This window comes from Pogonomyrmex barbatus, unplaced genomic scaffold, assembly GCF_055798465.1.
Source record: "Pogonomyrmex barbatus isolate J1 unplaced genomic scaffold, ASM5579846v1 scaffold9, whole genome shotgun sequence".
Lineage (NCBI taxonomy): Eukaryota > Metazoa > Arthropoda > Insecta > Hymenoptera > Formicidae > Pogonomyrmex > Pogonomyrmex barbatus.
The window spans coordinates 5,636,443-5,656,756 of record NW_028297193.1 but is presented as its reverse complement, the minus strand read 5'-3'; the positions used below and the strand labels follow the sequence as shown (position 1 = coordinate 5,656,756).

General features: G+C 39.0%; 1 protein-coding gene across 1 annotated transcript in view; it reads left to right on the top strand.

Moving 5' to 3' along the window:
- The window catches only part of dally (division abnormally delayed protein), a 50,946-nt gene extending 30,726 nt beyond the window's left edge, over positions 1-20,220 (top strand). Inside the window, exons 6-8 of the mRNA XM_089084979.1 lie at positions 7,410-7,554; positions 11,137-11,332; positions 11,945-20,220. Coding sequence (XP_088941105.1) covers positions 7,410-7,554; positions 11,137-11,332; positions 11,945-12,048 — 445 coding nt within the window. The 3' untranslated portion in view covers positions 12,049-20,220. The remainder of the gene's footprint in view (positions 1-7,409; positions 7,555-11,136; positions 11,333-11,944) is intronic.
- The last annotated feature ends 94 nt before the right edge of the window (positions 20,221-20,314 follow it).

The following is a 20,314-nucleotide window of genomic DNA, read 5'->3' as shown; positions in this document are numbered from 1 at the left end:
GATCGTTGTCGTGATGAATCGCGGAACTTGATATCTGAATCGCAATGCTGAAACCGTATATCGTCTGTGTCCGATACGGCTGCGAAAGGCGCTTCGCCTCGCAAAGTCCGGCTCACGTACTCGCTTCGGAAAGCAAGTTCCCCGACGATGACTGGATCATCAATGATGATGACCACGATGACGACGACGACGAACAGATACGCGCAGACGTCACGAATCCCGACACCTTCGTGTAACGCGATGACGATGCGCCGAGCGCTCACGCGCATTTTCATCGATCTTCCTCTCGTCCTGCCGCGAGAGGCGAGATCGTTGACAAACAAGTGCCTCGGGACAACGGGAATAATTGGAGCGTGTGTTATGCGGACACATTACAAGGGCACAAAGGGCCGACGTAACGTTTCACGGCGAAAAGAATCGCGTAAAACATACATCCACGGCGGAACTTTGTAATTAAATCGAGGCGCGCGCGCGCGCGCGCGCCTTCCGAGGGCGGCATTTAAATTTTCATTTTTTTGCCGACTCTACTTGTGACGTAGTCCATCAGTCGTTAATGGAGTTGCAGCGTAATTTTATGCCGTTAGGTAAAGTTACACAAAAACTTTATATTAATTTCCTTCCTTTTTGAGGCGAAGTTTTTTGTTTAAGCAGCCTCGCCATTTGTCGTTTCCGCGACGGGAGCCTCGCGGAACGGCTTTTTCCAGAAATTAGTCGCTTCTGCAATGTGTAAATCTGCATCGAGGATCGATCGATGAAGGGAAGATAAGTCGAAGATTAAAGCGATAGATAAGTCCGGCGGATAATAGCCGGACTTCATAAAGAATGCGTACGCGGTGCGTCATCGGCGTATCGCGCGTATCGCATTACGATCATTCTTCTAATTTAGCTGCAGCTTCATCGACACGCTCGATTGACGTCGAACAGTGCGGACGATATATTAGCATATGTTTATCCGATACATCGTTCGAATGGGAACGAATTGCACGATATATGTTATAAATAATGCATTCGCGACTGGATGATGCTGTATATCGAGACATTTCGAGAGATAGCATCTGCTGCGGAATATCAATGTTCTAGCAACGTGAATAGCAAGTCATTCATAGAGCCCGGCTCGGCCCATTTGTCGCGTAGGCATTAATAAAAATGCTCCTTTTAAGAGGCAAGCCGAAGATCAGCTTTGAAGATAAACGTTAGTCACGCGTTATGAAGGGAAAATAAAAGAGAGAGAGAGAGAGAGAGAGAGAGAGAGAGAGAAAGATTTTTAAAATTTAAACTTAAATTTAAAATTAAATTATTGCTTTGAACTTTAAATCTAACTCAGTGGTTTGTAAATTTAAGAAATTTAACATGAAGCGATATAAAACTGCAATTGTGTGATTAATTTTTTGCGTTAGCGAGAGGCGTTAATTTCTACCAACAAGTAATAGTTATTGTATTGTTAGTCGTAGACGTCCGGTTTTTATTTCTGCCGAATTGTCGTTCTTCTGCACGACGGACGATCGGTATCTTCTAACAATCGTGAGAACACGCTGTATCCGGCCATTAAGGAGACTAGCCGCGATTAATTTAGTTGCGTTTAGCGTTTCAATGTGACCAACGAATCGCCGCGATAATCGAGCAAATTTCTTGTCGTTCATCCGCTCAATTATAAAAGCGCTCCTTCTTGCAATGAGATGAGTCTGATTAAAGCGATTCTGAAACGATGCTGCTTCCCGATACGACAATTTTATCTTGATTGGACGCCTCCTTTAAAATGGCTATTTCGATCGCGTTACCGGATTCCCCGACGCAAACGCAATCTAACAAGGACACGTTGTTACTCCAATTCCAGTATTATCTGTATGAGCGGCTTCTAAGCTGCGACACTGTGGTCTTTCGAGAGAAACTTGGACCATATATATATATATAGAAAAAATATATATAGAATATATATATAGAAACTATATATAGAATATATATATATACATAGAAAAAAAAAATATATATATATATATAGAAAAACTTGGACCATACACACACACACACACACACACACACACACACACACACACACACACACACACACACACACACACTATATATATCTCTCTCTGTGTGTGTGTGTGTGTGTATGTGTGTGTGTGTGTGTGTGTGTGTGTGTGTGTGTGTGTGTGTGTGTGTGTGTGTGTGTGTGTGTGTGTGGTCCAAGTTTTTATATATGTATATATACAGATACGTGTAAATAATATTAGACAATGTAGTTACAATTTATATGTCTTATATGATGTACGATTCATAAAGCTAACTAATTGATATTATTGTGTGATATTATATATATATATATATATATATATATATTTATGTAAATATACACACTATAATATCAATTAGCTTTCTGATTTGTGCTTCACACATAGAGACATATAAATTGTAATTGCTTGTACATACGTTGCCCATCATTTTTCAATACGAATATAAATAATTAGTTCCAATGTTTCCGATTTTCGTTTGTTGAATACGAATCCGTTGTCTAAATTTGGCTACTACGTTATAATTTTGAGAAAAATAACATCAAAGAGGCCAAAATGACGATTTTGAAAGTTCTCATAACGTTGTAATACGGGCAGCAAATTTTTTTAAATAAATTTTATTAATCCAATGCGAAAATATCAATTTTTAACTTTAAAATGCATTTTATCTCGTCTCGGTATAATTTTTCGTTTTTGTGATATAATAATTCAAAAATTGCTCTTATTCTAATCTTCTTATCATATTGTATTTCATTAATTTTATTGCTTTTTGATATGATCCAATTCTATTTTGTAAATACAAAAAAAGCATTTACTTTTCATATAATGGAGAATTAAGATGAAATAAAAAAATCTTCACATATATTATATGTTGAAAAAGAGTTGTTTTCATATTGCTATATCTAAAAAAAAAGTCGAAAATGAAATATGTTTTAAATCTAAAAGTTATATATTTTATATGGCATTAATAAAATTTATAAAAAAAAAATTTGCTGCTGCTGCTGCTACGTCATGGAAATCCTCAAAATTATCGTTTTTGTAAACCTCTTTTTCTCAATATTGTGACGTGTTAGCCAAATTTGTATGTGTAAATGACGAATTTGTATTTAACAAACAAAAATAATCGAAAATGATTATTCATACTCGTGTTGAAAAAGAAAAATCTTTTCTGCCGGGCAGAATATTATCATTCTGATTTAATTGCAATTTGAAAACACATGTACATACATAATAATTTTGTATTTAGAACAAAGCTTTTTTGGTGAGGTTCATGAAATTTCTTTTCGTTCAGTATATAATATACAAAGGAAATTTGGTACCACCCCCTTCGAGGTGAGAAAAGCTCGCCTAGGGGGATGTGCGACTTCTATTAGTATTTGGGTCGGTATTGTACCGATGTCCTATTTCGCCGATGAGAATATACGAATATCTTTCTGCTTTTCGGAATCCGCGGAATAATGGCGGAGCGTCTCGCGGCGCTCTTCCCCGGCATTGAAATATTAATCTGCCCCAAAGCACGTTCCACCTCCCGGCCGCGGTGGAGATCGATGCGCGCATATATGCTATCGTCTATACGCGATATATAAAAGGTATATCCCCTCCTCTCCCCTGCATTTCCCTTCGTTCACGGATTCTTTGACCGTTTTCCAACGGGGCACTTTTCCGACGAGACGGGAGTGAGTCGAGCGATATCAAAAGGAGCCTTCGGCTAGCTGAAAGTCGAGCCTGTGAATTGCCTTGCGAATTTAACTCCGAGGGAATTTAACTATCCGACGGATATCCTTTATCCGAGCTGACTTTACTTAAGCGAGAAATTTAACTCGAGCTTTAATTACAAAAGCGTCGATCGCACGTCGATCACGTATCTAGACGAGGAACGGAGGAACTCGTTCCTCCGAGAGAAAATAAGCTCGGATCGGAAATAATGCGCTCTCCCCCTCCCCCCCCCTCTCCCCCGCCCGTAAAGAGGTAAGAGGAATTATATCTATCTTTTTCTTTTTCTTTCCGTTCCTTTTTCGGTTGCGACGCCAATTATCAAACACTCCGTACGCGCACCGAGATGGAAATGCATCGTTCTCGTCTGGATGGTTTTCGCGTTCGAGCGCCGAGAACCAGTTCTTGTCGGTTCGTTTCACCCCCGGTCTTCGTCTCTCCGCTGTCAAGATCGATTGTACTTGTGTGTTGGGGATGAAGAGGTACTCAAGCGGAGAAAGGAGCGACAGGTGGGGGTGCGAAAGAAAAACGCCATATACCTCGTCTCTCTCATATACCTTTCTCTCGCTCTCTTTCTTCTCCTTCCTTTTTTTTAACGAGCGTACTAATAATTTTAAGAGCACCTTGAAATTGTGTAATACTCGAGTTTTGTCAAAATGTCAAAATTCACGAACTGAACAAGGAAGTAACGTAAGGGAAACTTACGCATCTTATATAGTGCTTTAGAGGAAGATATGGCCCGAGATGGATGCCGCAGGATGCGATTTAGTGGAAAAGGAGCGGAGAAAAGTTCGCGAGGAAAATCGTTGGAAGATGCTAGTGGTACGGGAAAACTGACATGTGCGCGAGGGGGTGAAAAGAGGTTTGGGGGAGGGGGGATGAAGGACGATCTCTCTCGAAGGAGGTCGTTCCGTGAATGGCCGGCATTCAGGAGCGCCGAGAAGAGTCGGGGCTCCACGACTTCGGCAATATTTCAATTCGCTATCGAGCTATCTCTGGCTACGCTGGATGCTTCGGTACGCTTGTTTGGCGATGTAATACTTTTCATACGAATGGCGGGAATAATAGCGGAAAGAAATAGTAGATCGAGCGAAGAAATTGAGACCTTCGGACGTAGACGAAAGAAAAATTAGGGATTTATATAAAAGTCAGTGCCAATGGCACAACAAGCAATAGTAAAAATATGAGTATCTCATCATTTTTTTTATAATTATGATGATTTTATTTTAATTAAGAAATTAGGCTGAATTATTTACCTAACATTAATAGTTTTTGCTTCACAGAAAAAAAAATTAAGTCACGACAAATTCTCATATATAAGCAAGAATATTATAATCTTGTTAAAAATTTTAATCTCGATTTGAATTTATATGGATACAAATATTACTTTTGCCCAACTCAAAACTAAAAATTCATTTACATGAAGATTATAATATTCTTGCTTATATATAAGAATGTACACAGAAAAAAATAAGTCTTAAATCAAAATATATTCTCATATATAAGCAAGAATATTATAATTTTTTTTAATTTTAATCTTGATTTGATTAAATTTGTATTGAGGCAAGCACTATTTTTGTTTAATTCAAGACTAAAAAATCTTCTATGAAGAATATAACTTGTTTATATATGAGAATATCTATATTTACATCAATGTAAACTCAATCAAATCAATTGTTATTTTCAAATGTATTCAATTATTAAAAAAGCAAAAACTCAATTTTTTTACGAAAACTCATAAAAATATTTTCTCAATCAATTCAATAAAATCAGCTATTATTTTCAAATGTGTTCAGTTATTGAAAAAATAACTCAATTCTTTTACGAAAACTCATAAAAACTTTTTTCTTTAACGTTGAATTTTATACAATTTCAAATAGCACTTCAAAAATATTTATTATTAGCTTATTTGATTAGTATTTATTTTTTATTAGCATATTTTTCATCATTTTTCATAAGTAAAATAAATTGGTATACAAACATGTATTTATTAAATTTTATTTATACTCATTAAAAATTAACAAACTTTCATCGTTTCAATGCAATTTTTGTTTTTTCATTATCTAAATACCTAATTTGAAAATAGCTAGTTAGTTCGAGCAATTTCTCATGGATTACATCCTGTAATATTCCATATATAAAATATATAGTCTTGATTTAAGACTATATATACACTTTTTTTCCGCGTTGCGTAGCGACGAAATCTAAAATGCAGCAAATGCAGCGTAACGCACAGTTTACACGGTGTACGTATTGCGCGTATTGCGATAATAAATGCGATACTACAAAAAGGAAGAAAAAGGGGAAAAAGGAGAAGGAGCGCGATATAACATAAATTAAACGTCCGCTCTTATTTTGTAAAGCACCGCGGAGTATCGGAGTATCGTCGGCTTCTGGAGTATTCGCCGATATATTTGTTCCCGGTTCATTGATTCGCAGGCGCTTAATCGCGCGGCGGATCGAAAAGCGGAAGGCGTATTCCCCGAAGCGGCACGAGGCGATTTGTCTCTTTTGTCGGTCAGCACCCCGCGAGAGATAGAGGCGCGGAAGATAACCGCGCGCTCGGATGAACGCCGCGCGATGGCCGCGCGCGGATCGACCCGCGCGTCGCGTTTCTGCGATACGTCAAATGGTGCCAGATCGCTATAGGATCGAAACTCGCTGGTTACGTGTCAGTATGTGCCAGTAGATCGAGATTTTTAATTTTTACATTTTAGAGGAAAATGACCTGGGAAATTTCACGTTTCATCCCGAGGGAAGGCAAGAGTCGGCGAGTCGAAAATTTTTTCGAAAGTTACGTGAAATTTCCGTTTACATTTGACTGCGTAATTTAGTTATCGCAGGACCGATATTGCGCTTCATTAAAATTCTAATGAATTTGCGCAGCAGCTCGTGGCTCATTTGGGTAGCACCCATGCTGGAAAGCATCAGCGGAGAAGCTTATCGTTATACGGGAAGATAGAAGCCATGCGCGATAGTTGAAGTAACGTTCGCGATTTATGCAACTAGGCCCCGAGCTATCGCGTCGAGCTTGCGAAAGAAATCTCTCGTTCTGTGTATTCTATTCATAACTCTCCGATCATTGTGTATAAATGCTACCAGGCGCTTTCGCATAGTCGAGTCTAAATGTAGTCCGATAATAAGATCGTCGCGTTATTTATTTATGAAATTACTCTCGGTGTTTTCTTTTCTGAATATTTTTTAGTTGTTCTGTATTTCTTAAGTTTTATTTTTAATTTTTATATTTCTTAATATTTCTTTTAGCTATATCTCAATTCAAATTCTACACGTTCATGTTTCCGTATTATAATATAATAAAAATTATTATACTCTTATTACGTGTGTTCAGATATATTTCTTATTTACAAAATCATTTACTTGATTACCGTGATAAATGAATTATATAAACTGCAGATTCTGTAATAATAGAATAAATGTAATATGTAGATGTAAAAAAAAGTTGATGTAATGTACATAATTAATAGATACAGATATAAGAACAAGTAAATTAAGGTTAAATTAATATAGATAAATGAGAGTAGTTAAAAAAATGTTTGCAAGCCAAGTTTCCCTCTCGGTCGTGAAGCGTGAGGTAAATTATCTATTTATAAAATCGCTCGATTCGCGTTTGTACGAGATTTGATTCAATTTTGCGATAATCGCCATTTTTCCTCTTCACTTCAGATATACGAAAACCGTGGTGGATTCCAGTGTGAATGCCCAGCGATACAACCCTGAATTCACGATAACGATGTCGTCGACGCCGGCTACCTACTCCAGCAACACGAATACCAGTGCGCTCATTGACCAATTGAGGCACATTAATCAGGTGAGTACATGAAGTCGTAATTCGTCGCTGAGGTCTTGAGTGGATTCGTCTCCCTCGGATTAAATCGTGCCGCAATTTTCATTCGTTCGCCGATTCAAACGCCGTGCGACGAACAATAGGCGGCCGACTCTCGTCGCTGATTGAAGCGTACGAGCCAAAGTCACGTTCTCTCCTTTACGAGATTGATATTCCGAGATGAATATTTTACGTGCTGTAATTTGATAATTATGTACAATACAGATTTTATAATACGCGTATAAAATTATAATAATTATCTGTAATTATTAAAATTTATTGAGTATTAAAAAGTAATCTTAAATCAAGACTTTATATATATGTTCTCATACACAAGCAAGAATATTACAGGGCGTCCCGAAGAAAAATTGACTAAATTTGATTAAACTGATCAGCTGTCATTTTTTGAATGTATTCGGGTGTTGGAAAAAGAAAAGAAAAAAAGAAAAAAAAAACAAGAATTGCATCGAAAAGAGGAAAGTCTGCAGTTTTTTTAATAGGCATAAGTAAAATTTAACAAAACGTCTGTTTATACATCTGTTTACTTTATTGATGAAAAGTGAACGAAGAATACGCGTTGCTGTCTCGGAATGTAATTAAGAACGCGAGATCCCGTCGGGTCCATTAAAAATTCCTTTCCCGGTTCGCTTCCGGTGTTGAATGTAGATCTCGCGCTGCACGATTTGTCGCGATTCGTAAACTGTTATCGCGATAACTCGTTGACGCGGAAAGCCCGCCCGGTGACCCGTAACTGCCAGACGAACGTACCAGACGAATCATAAATTCTCGTCTAATCTAGAATTATTCATAGAGCCGGGATCGTAGACGGTATGCCGAGAACGAGGCACGTGGAGGCACGAATCTCACCTGAAAGCGCATATAGGTGCTCAAACTCGCTCCATGAAGTGTAAAAATACATTGCGAAATAATTATACCATAGGAAATTTTATTATGATTTTGAAAAGTCATTTGTCTGATTTGTACCTGTTGCATATGTACATGTAATTATACCATAAGAAATTTTATTATGATTTTGAAAAAGTCATTTGTCTGATTTGTACCTGTTGCATATGTATCACCTAAGAGTTATGTTATTATATATATGTTTCTAAGCAAATTATACTTGCAGTTAATTATAGAAATATTGGGAAAATTCTAAATTGGAATTGTGAATAAATTTTGAAATTATTTAGTCTGAATTTTTAAACAATTTTCATCTTGGTCGTCATCGCTTTGTTTTTTAAAATTTTGCTTTATAGCAAATATCGTCACTTGTATACCATTATTATATTTCCAAGCAATTATACTTGCAATTAATTATATAAAAATAAAGTTATATAAAAATTATATAAAAGTATCAGGAAAACTTTAAATTGAGGATAGATTTCGAACCGAATAGTTTTTATTCTAAACTATTTTGATCATCGCTTTGCGGTCTTTAAAATATATGTATGTTATATTTCCAAGCAATTATATTGCCATTAGTTATAAAAATATCGGGAAAACTCTAAATTGAAGATAGATTTCGAAATAATTCTTCTAAATTTCTAGACAATTTTGATGATGATCACACTTCGTAGTCCTTCACACATCTAAAAATGTACATATATATATATATATTATTAAATTTCCAAGCAATTATACCTATATATAATTAATTAGAAAAATATCAAAAAATTTCTAAATTTCTAAATTTAGAGGCTAGATTTCGAAATACGAATAGTTTTCGTTCTAAATTTCTAGACAATTTCAAGTTTGATCGCTTCGTTTTCCTCGCTGTCCTCCAGGCAGGGTCGTTAAAGTTGGCAACCATCGCGTGTGGGGCACACGCATAGTGTCCACACGCATGTTAATTCGCGTGTCGAGAAATCGGGTACCGCTTACTTCTGATTAGAGTGTCGTGAGACACGTACATAATCGCGCACATACACGCGTGTATATACACGGTGTCCGTGATCGATCCTGCCGTTCGCCGTTCGCGCGACTCATTCCCCGGACGAATAACACAGCGTCCGTGTGACTTTGTTATCCCGCGATTTCGTGAAGGCGTGACGAAAAATGCTCGCCGACGAAAAATTCGCTCGGAATTCCTCGGATCGCGAGGGTAAAATTTCAACAGTTTGCACACCGTGTATATCTCGCGTACACAATCGCGCGATCGAGCGGCGGGCCGGAAAACCGCAGTGAATAGCAGGACTAAAGATATATTATTGGCGGATATTAGGTGCGAGCGTTAAGTAATGATTAAGAGCCATTCGCGCGACAGCGAGATTAGAGGCTACCTGTCGGTAGTAGATTTTAACAGAATATAAATCCACGTCTCGATGTTGCGCGGCGCGATGTAACTAGGCTCGAATGGCGAGTGTGCCGGCGATTAATTGGACGCTGTTTATATTCTGTGCTGGGGGTCAAGTGGGTTAATTGAGATCTTTGGGTAAGTGGGACGGGCTTAATGAGTTGCCGATGACAAAGCTTAATCCCTATCATCTTTTCGCGATCGTACGATCGGCCTCTTGTCGAGCGCCCGCGATTTTTCCGAGGTGTCCGTTACGTAATAGCTACTAATTTCGGAAGATTGTGCGTTACCGCGCGCTTAATCAATTACGTTTCGTGGTTAACTTGTAATTTGTAGCCACCTTATAATGTTAAACCGAGCGATGATTAGATAACAATCACTTTCGTCTAATAGGACGCAGAAATAGTTACAGGCTATTAGCTAGGAAAATCTGGAAAATTTGAAATTCTCAGGAAATTTGTTTATGCCTTGAAAAATCAGAGAATTTTTTCAAAGTTGCTTTTTTAAATATTTTGTCTTTGTAATCGGGAATTTACTGACTGAATTGTTAATGATAACAGTGGATCCATTTACTTTAAACATCAGAGCAATTTTATGATTAATGCAATATTCAGTATTGAAGAGGACGATTTCGTCAAGTGTAATTTTGTTTAATGAAAATGAATATTTGTTTTAATACTTTTAAAAGTTGAATTTTGTACCGGTTACGCATTACATAATTTGTGTGTAGCTTTCGCAAATAAAGTTTGAAAATTTTATGCAATATAAAATATTAATTTTTTAGAGCCCTTGTAGTCTCTTTCAAAATTTTCCAAATTTAATTATTGAATATTTAAATTTAAATTAATTATTAAAACTCGAGTTTTAATTTTATTTTATGCTTTATAAAGGTTTATGAATATGGAAAATATTAAGAATCTTGTACAATAAATATATATTTTTTTATAAAATACATTTAAAAATATTTTCATTTTACCTGAAATTTTTAACAAATTGCCAGGGAATTCTCAGAGAATTTTTTTCCAGATTTGCCTAGAGTTCTTGTAATAATAGGACGCAGGCGTATTTATCATTATTTATTTTTTAATTAAATATTTTTTATAATTAAATATAATTATAAAATAATTATTATATAATAATAATTATTATATGTAATTATAATTTTTAAAATAAAATAATTTTTAAATATTTAAATGTGTCTTCGAAAAAATACATTCGAATATTTTGACTTACGGGAGTGTCGATGTGTGTCCTTGCGTTTTCTCTGACAGGTGGTGCAATCTCAATTGGCGTTATCCGACGGATCCGATGGCTTCCTGGCCGACGAAGCCCTGGAGGGTTCCGGAAGCGGAGACAGCCCGGTTTGGAGGCATCACAGTCCTTCCGAGACCTATGACGACGAGGACGACCGCGACGATCGCGACGACGACGAGGCGTCCGGCTCTGGAATGGGTCCCACCACGATAGGTACTGTATTATCCCGCGATTATTACGTCGCGTACATCCGCATGATTTGCATTTCGATAATTTCGATGGAGCCTCACGATCATCGTCAGGCGAATCCTGCGCGCGACGCGTATCGAGTGTCGTTATTAGCGTTTATAGGATACTTCATTCCGCGGCGTATCGAATCGCGCATTATCCGTCGGAGAAATATATGTTCCCTCCACGAAGTGGAGAAAAATTTTCGACGGAAAAGCGCCGTCCGAAATTAGTCCGGAATTAGTCCGGCTTAATTATGTATGTCGAATGCGAAGACAACTGCAAAATAACGGAATATTTCAACGGTATTCCAACTCGGCTCCATTATCAGATATATTCTGCGTGTGGCGCACGTCATCCTTCAATAGAAGAAATCCAAATTGATAATGAAAAGCGCGGAAAAATTAGCGAACGCGCGAAGAATGGGAAGGCAATCGCGATTGTGGGATAACTCGATGAGAAAATAAGACTAATTTTTTTTCTTTTTTTTTTTTTATCTAATTGCTATAGGAAAATCCCGTATAATTGAGAGGGGAAAGAACCGACTCGTTTCGAAAGAGAGAGAAAAAAAAAATGAATTTGCATTCTTCGTTTCAGATCCGTCGACGAAAACCCAGGTGAACCCGACCCACGGCGGGTCGTCAACGATCTTCCTATCATCCGTCGCCCTCGCTATTGCCTGCGCATCGCTTATCGCTTAATCGATCACATCGGCTGGGACGAGGGTACGATTCCGATCGCGGCCGACGTAGATGACATAGATAAGGAAAGTTAAACTAGATTCTCTGTTGCGATCGGGAGATTGTTAACGGATCGGATCTGCTGTCTGCTTCTCACGCGGGGACTCTTCCGGCGTGCGTGAACGCCGGCGGCGAGCGAAGGAGGTTCACGCAGGGAGGTTTCGCGAGCAGCTTCCGCCCGCCGGAATCGCGTATAAGCGATGCCGTTGATAATTTATCGGTGGCGTGTTGGGCAGCGAAGCGAACTGTTCCTACCGCGATCCCGCTGGAAGGACGCCGCGGTTCTCAGTGATATATATATCGACGAGCGTGAGAAAGAGAGAGAGAGAGAGAGAGAGAGAGAGAGAGAGAGAGAGAGAGAGAGAGAGAGAGAGAGAGAGAGAGAGAGACGGTTTGTAAAAGTATACGATGAGGAGAGAGAGAAGAGAGAAAGAGAGAGAAAGGAGCGCACGGCAAAACGGAAAGAAGCGAATGGGCGAGCCGCGTCTGGAAACGTCGCGCTTGTCAAACGCGATGATAAACCTCGCGTTTTCCAGGTGCAATTTTTCTTTGGTTTTTTTTCCCTTTTTTTTCCCATTTATTTTAGACGTCGATACTACTGGAGCGCGTAAAGGTTGTTTTATGCATGTTGATTAATGTAAATTGAAGTATATGACCTTTCTAGGAATTTAAAAAAAAAGTTGTACTCGGGGGGAAAGGTCGTTCTAAATTTTCATTTCTGGCGGAGGATTTGGCGTTAGTGATTTTTTTTTTTTTTTTTTTTTTTGTAGAAAACGACATTGGCCAATCTCCAATCTCGTGATATCGAGGCAAATGGGGCAATGCGATGTCAAAATTTAGATAGACCGAGGAGACTGCAGGTCAGCAGTCCTTCTCTCGGGCGCTTTTCTTTTGTAGGCAATATATTTCCAAATTTACGGATTTTATTTTCGCAGAGTTATTAGTGAGAGATATTAGATTATCGTTGCTCAAGTACGAAAACGCGGGAAATTATTGAAAGCTGCGTCGTTAGTCAAAAAAAAAAAAAAAAAAAGAAGAAAGAAAATTATGATAGAGACATCTCTCTTTGTTTAGAGGTGCCAGGTATATACTCGTTGTTTCATCTGGCTGTCTTTACGCGAGCTTTCTCGCGAGTCGTGGCGTGTATAGGCCTAAGAGAGAAAACGTATAGGCCTAAGAGAGAAAAGTTTCTGTCAAACGGAATGTATTCGCGCTGTGTTAGTATTACGTAAGAATGCAGGATGGTCGCAGCAGCCATCGATCGCCGGCTCCAGGGAGGACGAAACTTCCGATCCGAAGGTCGACGAGTCCGCCGTCCGACTCCGTTTATCTTTCGCGAGACGGGAAAAGTGTGTCGCGCGGCTCTAAGAAATGGCTTCGAAGAGCGTCATCTTTTCTTTGTTGTATCGGGTGTACGTTTTGTTAGTTTTGTGTTAGCGAGCGCCAGTAATTCGCTGGGCAAGCGCCTAGAAAAGACTGTAATTGCGTAGAGAAGAGAGAGAGAGAGAGAGAGAGAGAGAGAGAGAGAGAGAGAGAGAGAGCTACTAGTGTGCGTTAACTCTGATAGATAAATTCCGGTAACAACCCCGTGTTCTCGTTTCTATATAGGGCGGGATCAAGCGCCAAAATGTGGCTCGGCTCGTCAAATGCGGACTAACCGCGGCCACTATAATTCGAAGCAGAATGTTTCAGCAATTAAGGTCCTTTTTTCCGTTAATCACAAGAATAAAACGCGCGTAGGAAAGACACTTGAGATATGTCCTAAATTCTGTAACGCGATAATTTCTGAATGCATTTTGTCCGATTTTATCATTATCATGGACTGTAAGATAAGATTCTTTTATTTTTATATTTCTTTTTTCTTTCTTTTTTTTTTCTTTTTTTAGAAATTTGCCTTTTGCAAAATCTGATCGTCCTGCCGAATTGCGAGCCGGATTTGATCTCGCGCGGTCACATTGCCGGTGCCGAAATGCCAGATGGGAGTATGTACATGGAAACGAAAGTATTTTACCTTCACTTCCTACGGACTCGTACAGAAGTCGTATATGCGAATATTCGTTACTCTCGAGCCGATCGGCCGCGAACAGCGCGCGCGGGCCGAACAACTGCCACTGTTAGTGTGCCTCATTCTTCTCGCGTGCTGTTTCTTTTTTCCTTCCCTTTTTTTTTTTTTTTTGTATAAAGCAAAAGTAAAAGTGTCTTTTACACCGAGGGCGTCGCTGTGGCTTCGTCTACGACAGATATATTGCAGATTATTATTGAAAGCGACGAGGGAAGACCGTAATCATCCTGTCGTCAGTGATAACGCGCATGCCATACACACACACACACACACACACACACACACACACACACTATATATATATATATTATATAAAATATGAAAGTGACTGCCAAAACAATTCAGTTGTACGCGATCGAGAATTGATTTATTCGAGATGACAGCGGTTCGCCAACGAGATCCTCGAGGATGCAACAGCGCGACGCGTTTTCTCTGTGCATGCGCGTGTACTTCTGTGATGAATCCTTCACTCTTCCTTCCTAGAAAAAAAAAGGGGCCTTCGCTTAACGCAGCAGACGAATTTGCCGACTCGAGACAGAGAGAGAGAGAGAGAGAGAGAGAGAGAGAGAGAGAGAGAGAGAGAGAGAGAAACGCGAAAATCGCTTCCGGCTAAGTGTCCTCGAGTAGATTTGATCGCAATCGCCGTCAATTCTGATATACGTAAATATGCCATTTAAAGATCGCGATCGCTCTCGAAATCGTCGATCGTGGATTACCGCCGGAGCACGTACGAGTTTTTTTTTCCTTTTTTTCTTTAATTGATTATGCTATAATCCTTCCTTTTTTTATCTATATCGATTACGATCTCGCGATCTGGAGAGAATTAAATTTCTGTCAATTAATCGCGACCGTTTCTCTTAATGAAATTTATTCGATAGTGAAAGCTTTTGCAGATGTTTCCTAATCTAGAGATCGATCGACTGTCGCAATTAGTTAATGCTAAATGAGCAATGTTAAATCTGTCAAACGGTTACGGCACGACGCATTTGTATCACCCTGCACATTAGATGTCGTCAAGGGGACATCTATTAATATTCGCAGCGGAGATATAAAAGAATATTGGATCGATACCTGAACGCGCGGTGACGTTTCTTTTTTTTTTTTTTTTTTTTTTTTCATCGTTAAAATGAGTCGTGCGTGCTTTCGCAATCTCGTCAATATGTTGGTTAACTGTAAAAGTGAGCAAAAGTGTGCCAAATCGACCTTGCCCTCCTCTCCTCCCGTTGACGAACAGTTTTAACGCACAAATTAATCGTAATTAATATGAGCCGAGTATTGCGACTTTTAATCGCGATATTGCATCACGCACAAAGACGTTGATGTTGTCCATGCGTACTTTGATACTTGTCTAAAAATACTTTTATTTCTATTTAGATCTTGTGCCTCTCGTGGTGATTTTTTTATGGTTTTTATATATATATTTCACGATTGATTCGCTGATAATTGTAAATTGAGATTCTCGTCCGCGATCCACGATCGCGATTTGGCAAAGATACTGATGTCTTTGATACTGTTTTTTTTTACTAGAACGTTCCATGACTAACGCGAGACCTTTATCGACACCGTAATATCATTCTTGATAATGTTGAATGATATTACATGAGATGTATCGGATTATTATCTCGCCGTTCTCGCGCGAGATCGCACGTTAACTCATTGAGGAGAAGCGAATCGTTTCCACCGTGTTGGAAGCTCTCGGAAAAGCGACGTTTTCGTCGTATAACGAAGAACGTACACGTTACACTCGAATCTGGCGATTCGCTTTGCAAGTCAAGTCGGAATAATTCAAATTTTCTGAGATAATTGCGACACCTTCTAATTAAATTAATGTATTATTTAAAAGGGTAAAAATGTGTTATTTTCGTATGACACTCGGAATGTGATTTTATATGTAGTTTTAATCGGCGAGTTTTAGTTTGGAATTTAATTTTGCTTTGGCAAACGATAATTGCTGTCCGAGAAGAGAGTCGAGCAATTTAGCGTGTCTTAATGAGATACAATTAGAAATTATTTCTCTGAATTTTCCCAAGTGGAAAATCACGGTGTCGCACTTGTCCCTCGTCATTATCCCGATCGACTTGATGTTACTGTAAGAAAGTAAATAATAGTTAGGCACAACCGAGAGACAAACCGTCGTTTTTCTCGGCTGGGATGGCCGCACGCGATTCGCGACGCCTCGGCGACGCCGTATTCGTTTTGTACATTTGATTTTCTGGATCTTTGTGGAGGGGTGCGAGTGCCTTTCTGAATATCCCTGGCTGTGGCGTCGCGTCGTCGCTTCTCGGACGAGAGGAAGAGCAGCCAGAGTACGGCCACCCCCGAATGAGGGTGCGAAACCGGGCACTTTCTCGCCATACGTATATTTCTAGCGTGCGGTGTGTGTGTGTGTGTGTGAATGAAAAAAAAATGAGAGAAAGATATATATATATATATATATATAAAAGCATAGCCTTCTTCTTCTCCTTTTGTAATTTCTTCCGCCTTTATACTCGCCTCTAACGTTTTAACGCGAGCTCACCGAAGATATCTAGCGGTTTTGTAAACATTTACTTCGCACTGTTAGGATAACACACCGAGCGCGAAGCACCGGCGAAGGAGCGGGTTGGTTCCACGAGTCGGGTGAAGTGTGTTTAAAATTTAAAATGCGCTTAGATAATTTTAGGACGGCGACTTGGGACCGGCGCAGAACTTTCGCGAGAGCTTTAAGATATTTAACGTATCTATTTCGATCTTATTTTGTAAGCTATTAGTTTAAAGCGCGTACTAATTTTCCGTTTCCCGACACTCCACGAGGTATTACGTTGAAGCGACGAGGTTTTAATGCGATTTTCACGATCTTCATTATCCAGAGAATTCGATTCGTTACGTCCGAACATTACTTTCTCGTTCGGAAAATTAAAAATAAAGAGACCCAGGCGGTCTTTTTAAGTTGAAAGAATTTTTTCCAAGGAGGAGGAGGATCATACGCGCGTCCACGGTATCAAACGCGTTCGTCGTTATCAAACTGCTCGTGATAACTAAAAAAATTCGGATCCATTTTAGAATACGGCGTTCAATTGGATCACTTAGGGCCATTGAATCGATGAACAACGGCGCGCGGCAGGTCCGATTCACCTTCGCAATCGGACGCGCCATTGTCCGCGAGGTCCTTCCTTTCAGCGCGCTAATAAGATCGAAATCCGGCGAGCGCGAGCGAGGCCAAAGTGCCTAATTCAGCGTGGGCCAGCCGCGCAATTGTTCGAGCTTACCGTCGTAATTCTTCAATTTCGCAACGGCCTTTGTCGGACGAATTTAGGCGGCGCGTTCGGCCGGGCCGAAATCGCGCGCGCGCGCGCGCGCGTAGGTCGTAACGTAGGTCGTAACGCGTCTTCAACGGCCGCGACTCCTCGTGTCCGAGTGTCTTCGACCACGCCTTGATCGTCCCAGGTATCGACTTCGGTTCGGGCACCGATCTGTCGCGATGTTTCGATGCAATCGGCGCAATTACATCTTAGATTCCTCGCGCAATGGAAGAAATATTACACTGAGAAAAAAAGATGGTTAACGTGACTAAATTTTTTAATTTAATAATTATATTTATTCAGTTCAAGTATTTATATATTTAAGTTAAATATATAGATACTTGTACTGAACAAATTTAATCTAGTTAACAACTTTTTTCTCAGTATAAAGAAACAATTCTCGATGTAGGAACAGGAATAAATATTTATATTTTAGAAATAAAAATTAAACGTAACAATGGACAAGTATAAGATATAACTTAGTTGTATCCATTATGTATTATGTTTAATTTTCACTCCCAATTTTTATTTTCAAAATTTATTTATATTTATTTCTAATATTTCCTCTTAATAAAAAAATTAGGAGTAAAAATTAAATGTAAAACAGCTACATCTTATACTTAGTTGTGTTATTGTGTGTTAATTTTTTTTTTTCCGAATTTTTATTAGGAGGAAATATTGAAAAATATATTAGGAACAGAGATAAATATTAAATTTTGAAAATAAAAATTAGGGGTGAAAATTAAACGTACTAATTTTTATTTCCAAAACTTAAGATTTATTCTTATTGCTAATATTTCCTCCATTGTGCGCAGAATCTTACTTTATATATTGTTAGTATCGTTACAGATTTTGTTAGGATTTATGATGTTAATTAACATATCTTGAAAAATCACTCGAGCCATTAACGCATGGAATTTATAAGACTGAAGATGTGTGGCAATATCGATGGGGAAATGATTTTAATTTAATGATTAATTTAATAACGAACCCGCTCCTTCGCTGTGAAAACTCGCGAGGCTGCTGTCGCGGGTGCGAGAAGAAGGGGGGAGGGGGGAAAGTAAGCGGATGTGCCAGAAGAGAAGGCGAGGGAGAATGAGGGGGAGCGAGCGTAAGAGGGAGATAGGTGCGTTGATCGATCTGTAAATACATAACGAATGCCTGCTGTATTTATATAGTTATATATACGTTAGATATACCGATCTAAATGAAAGTAGCAGCTAATAAAGCAATTGAAGTAATCATGGACGGATTTAACCGTTAATTGTAATGTTTACAGCGAGACTAATCATTATATAATAAACGTAAAGGAGTACGTACATCCTTTTTGCGAGGGTGCAAACGCGGGAGGGAGGCTCGGGTGATCGATGAAGAGCGGATTATTATTTTTTTTTTTTCTCTCTTCTTTTTCTTCGAAACGCGTATTGTATCTCTCGTTGTTATTGCCATTTGTCTCGTAGCGATCTACCACGGTTTTCTTCACGTTTTACCTCGACTCAACGGCGGGGGAAACGCAGCGAAACACATACACACATGTCTAATCGAATTGCTTTTGTAATTATAACGTAAATAGTAAAGTAAAAAGAGGGAGAGGATGCGTGCGATTGTGAGAGACGTTTCGATTATACTGTATAACAATTACTAGCCTACTAGCATACTATTTTATCGTACACAACTAACAGGACTCCCGGTTTCCTACGGAACTATTGCGTTACACGTTTAGCTATTTAATGCGTTTTGCAATATTTATTGTTGCGCCTTGCGTTTTACTATGTGATATAGGGCTACTTATATTATTATCTCGTTATTATTCGCGATATCGCGTCATTATTCGTTTGACTGAGCGCGAAGGAAGAAATTACTAATCGCGTGCAAATTGGAAACGAGGGAACTAAGGACCACGATCGATCGTTACGTTTTGTTTAATTGATCATCTATGAACTCGTGCTAATTTATGCATATAATCGTGTTGCAATAGCAACCAATTGATTTTTTCAACGGCGATTTTTTCTCACCTGAGTAATGAAGTGACGTGTAACTCGGTTCTATTCGGGTTTTAAATTTTACGATTTGGAATTCGTGAATCGCTTGTTTATCTCGCTCGACTGCGACGAAGGATAAAAACTGTGATAAGGGAAAAACCTTATAAAACCGAATGAAGAACTTAATTCCAAAGAAACCAATCCCGATTCCGTTATAGAGACGAGACGAAGGTGCAGTATATCCCCCCCTCCCCGCCCCTCTCCCCAACCCCCGATAGTGCCGATCAAGCTCTCGATTAAAGCACTTATCGAGATTGCGAAACGAGAAAGCGTTAGCGAAACGAGCATAAGTAAAAAGGACGTGGTCCTCTTAGTGTCGGTCCACAATAAGTGATTTAAGCTTTAAAAAGTAAGAAATTGACCAATTATAATCGAATGTGAAAAGAATACTCGACTATGATTAGTCAATTTCTTACGGCTTAAAGATTAAATACTTATTGTGGACCGACACTTACTTGAGCGCAGAAGAGATAAATGCGAACCGAAATGAGCAATTCTATATACATGTATATACGTGTGCGTACGTGTGTGTGTGTATGTGTGTGTGTGTGTGTGTGCGTACACCTACACACACGCTGGCGTGCGTAGAGATACGCGCGCGCATATTACTATAAGTGTTATACAAGAGATTAAGCAAATTATTAATTATTATCGCGGTTGATCACGTCGCAACGGCGCGCCCGCCGATCGTTGACGATCTGTAAAAACTGTTTACGAGTGAATGGCGAATAAAATATTATAACAACGAGCCCGCAACGTGTTATTGCATCCTGCCAGTTAGTCGAATGCAGCTGTAGGAATGCCGTAGAAATGAAAATGAAATTGTTATCATCGAACAACTA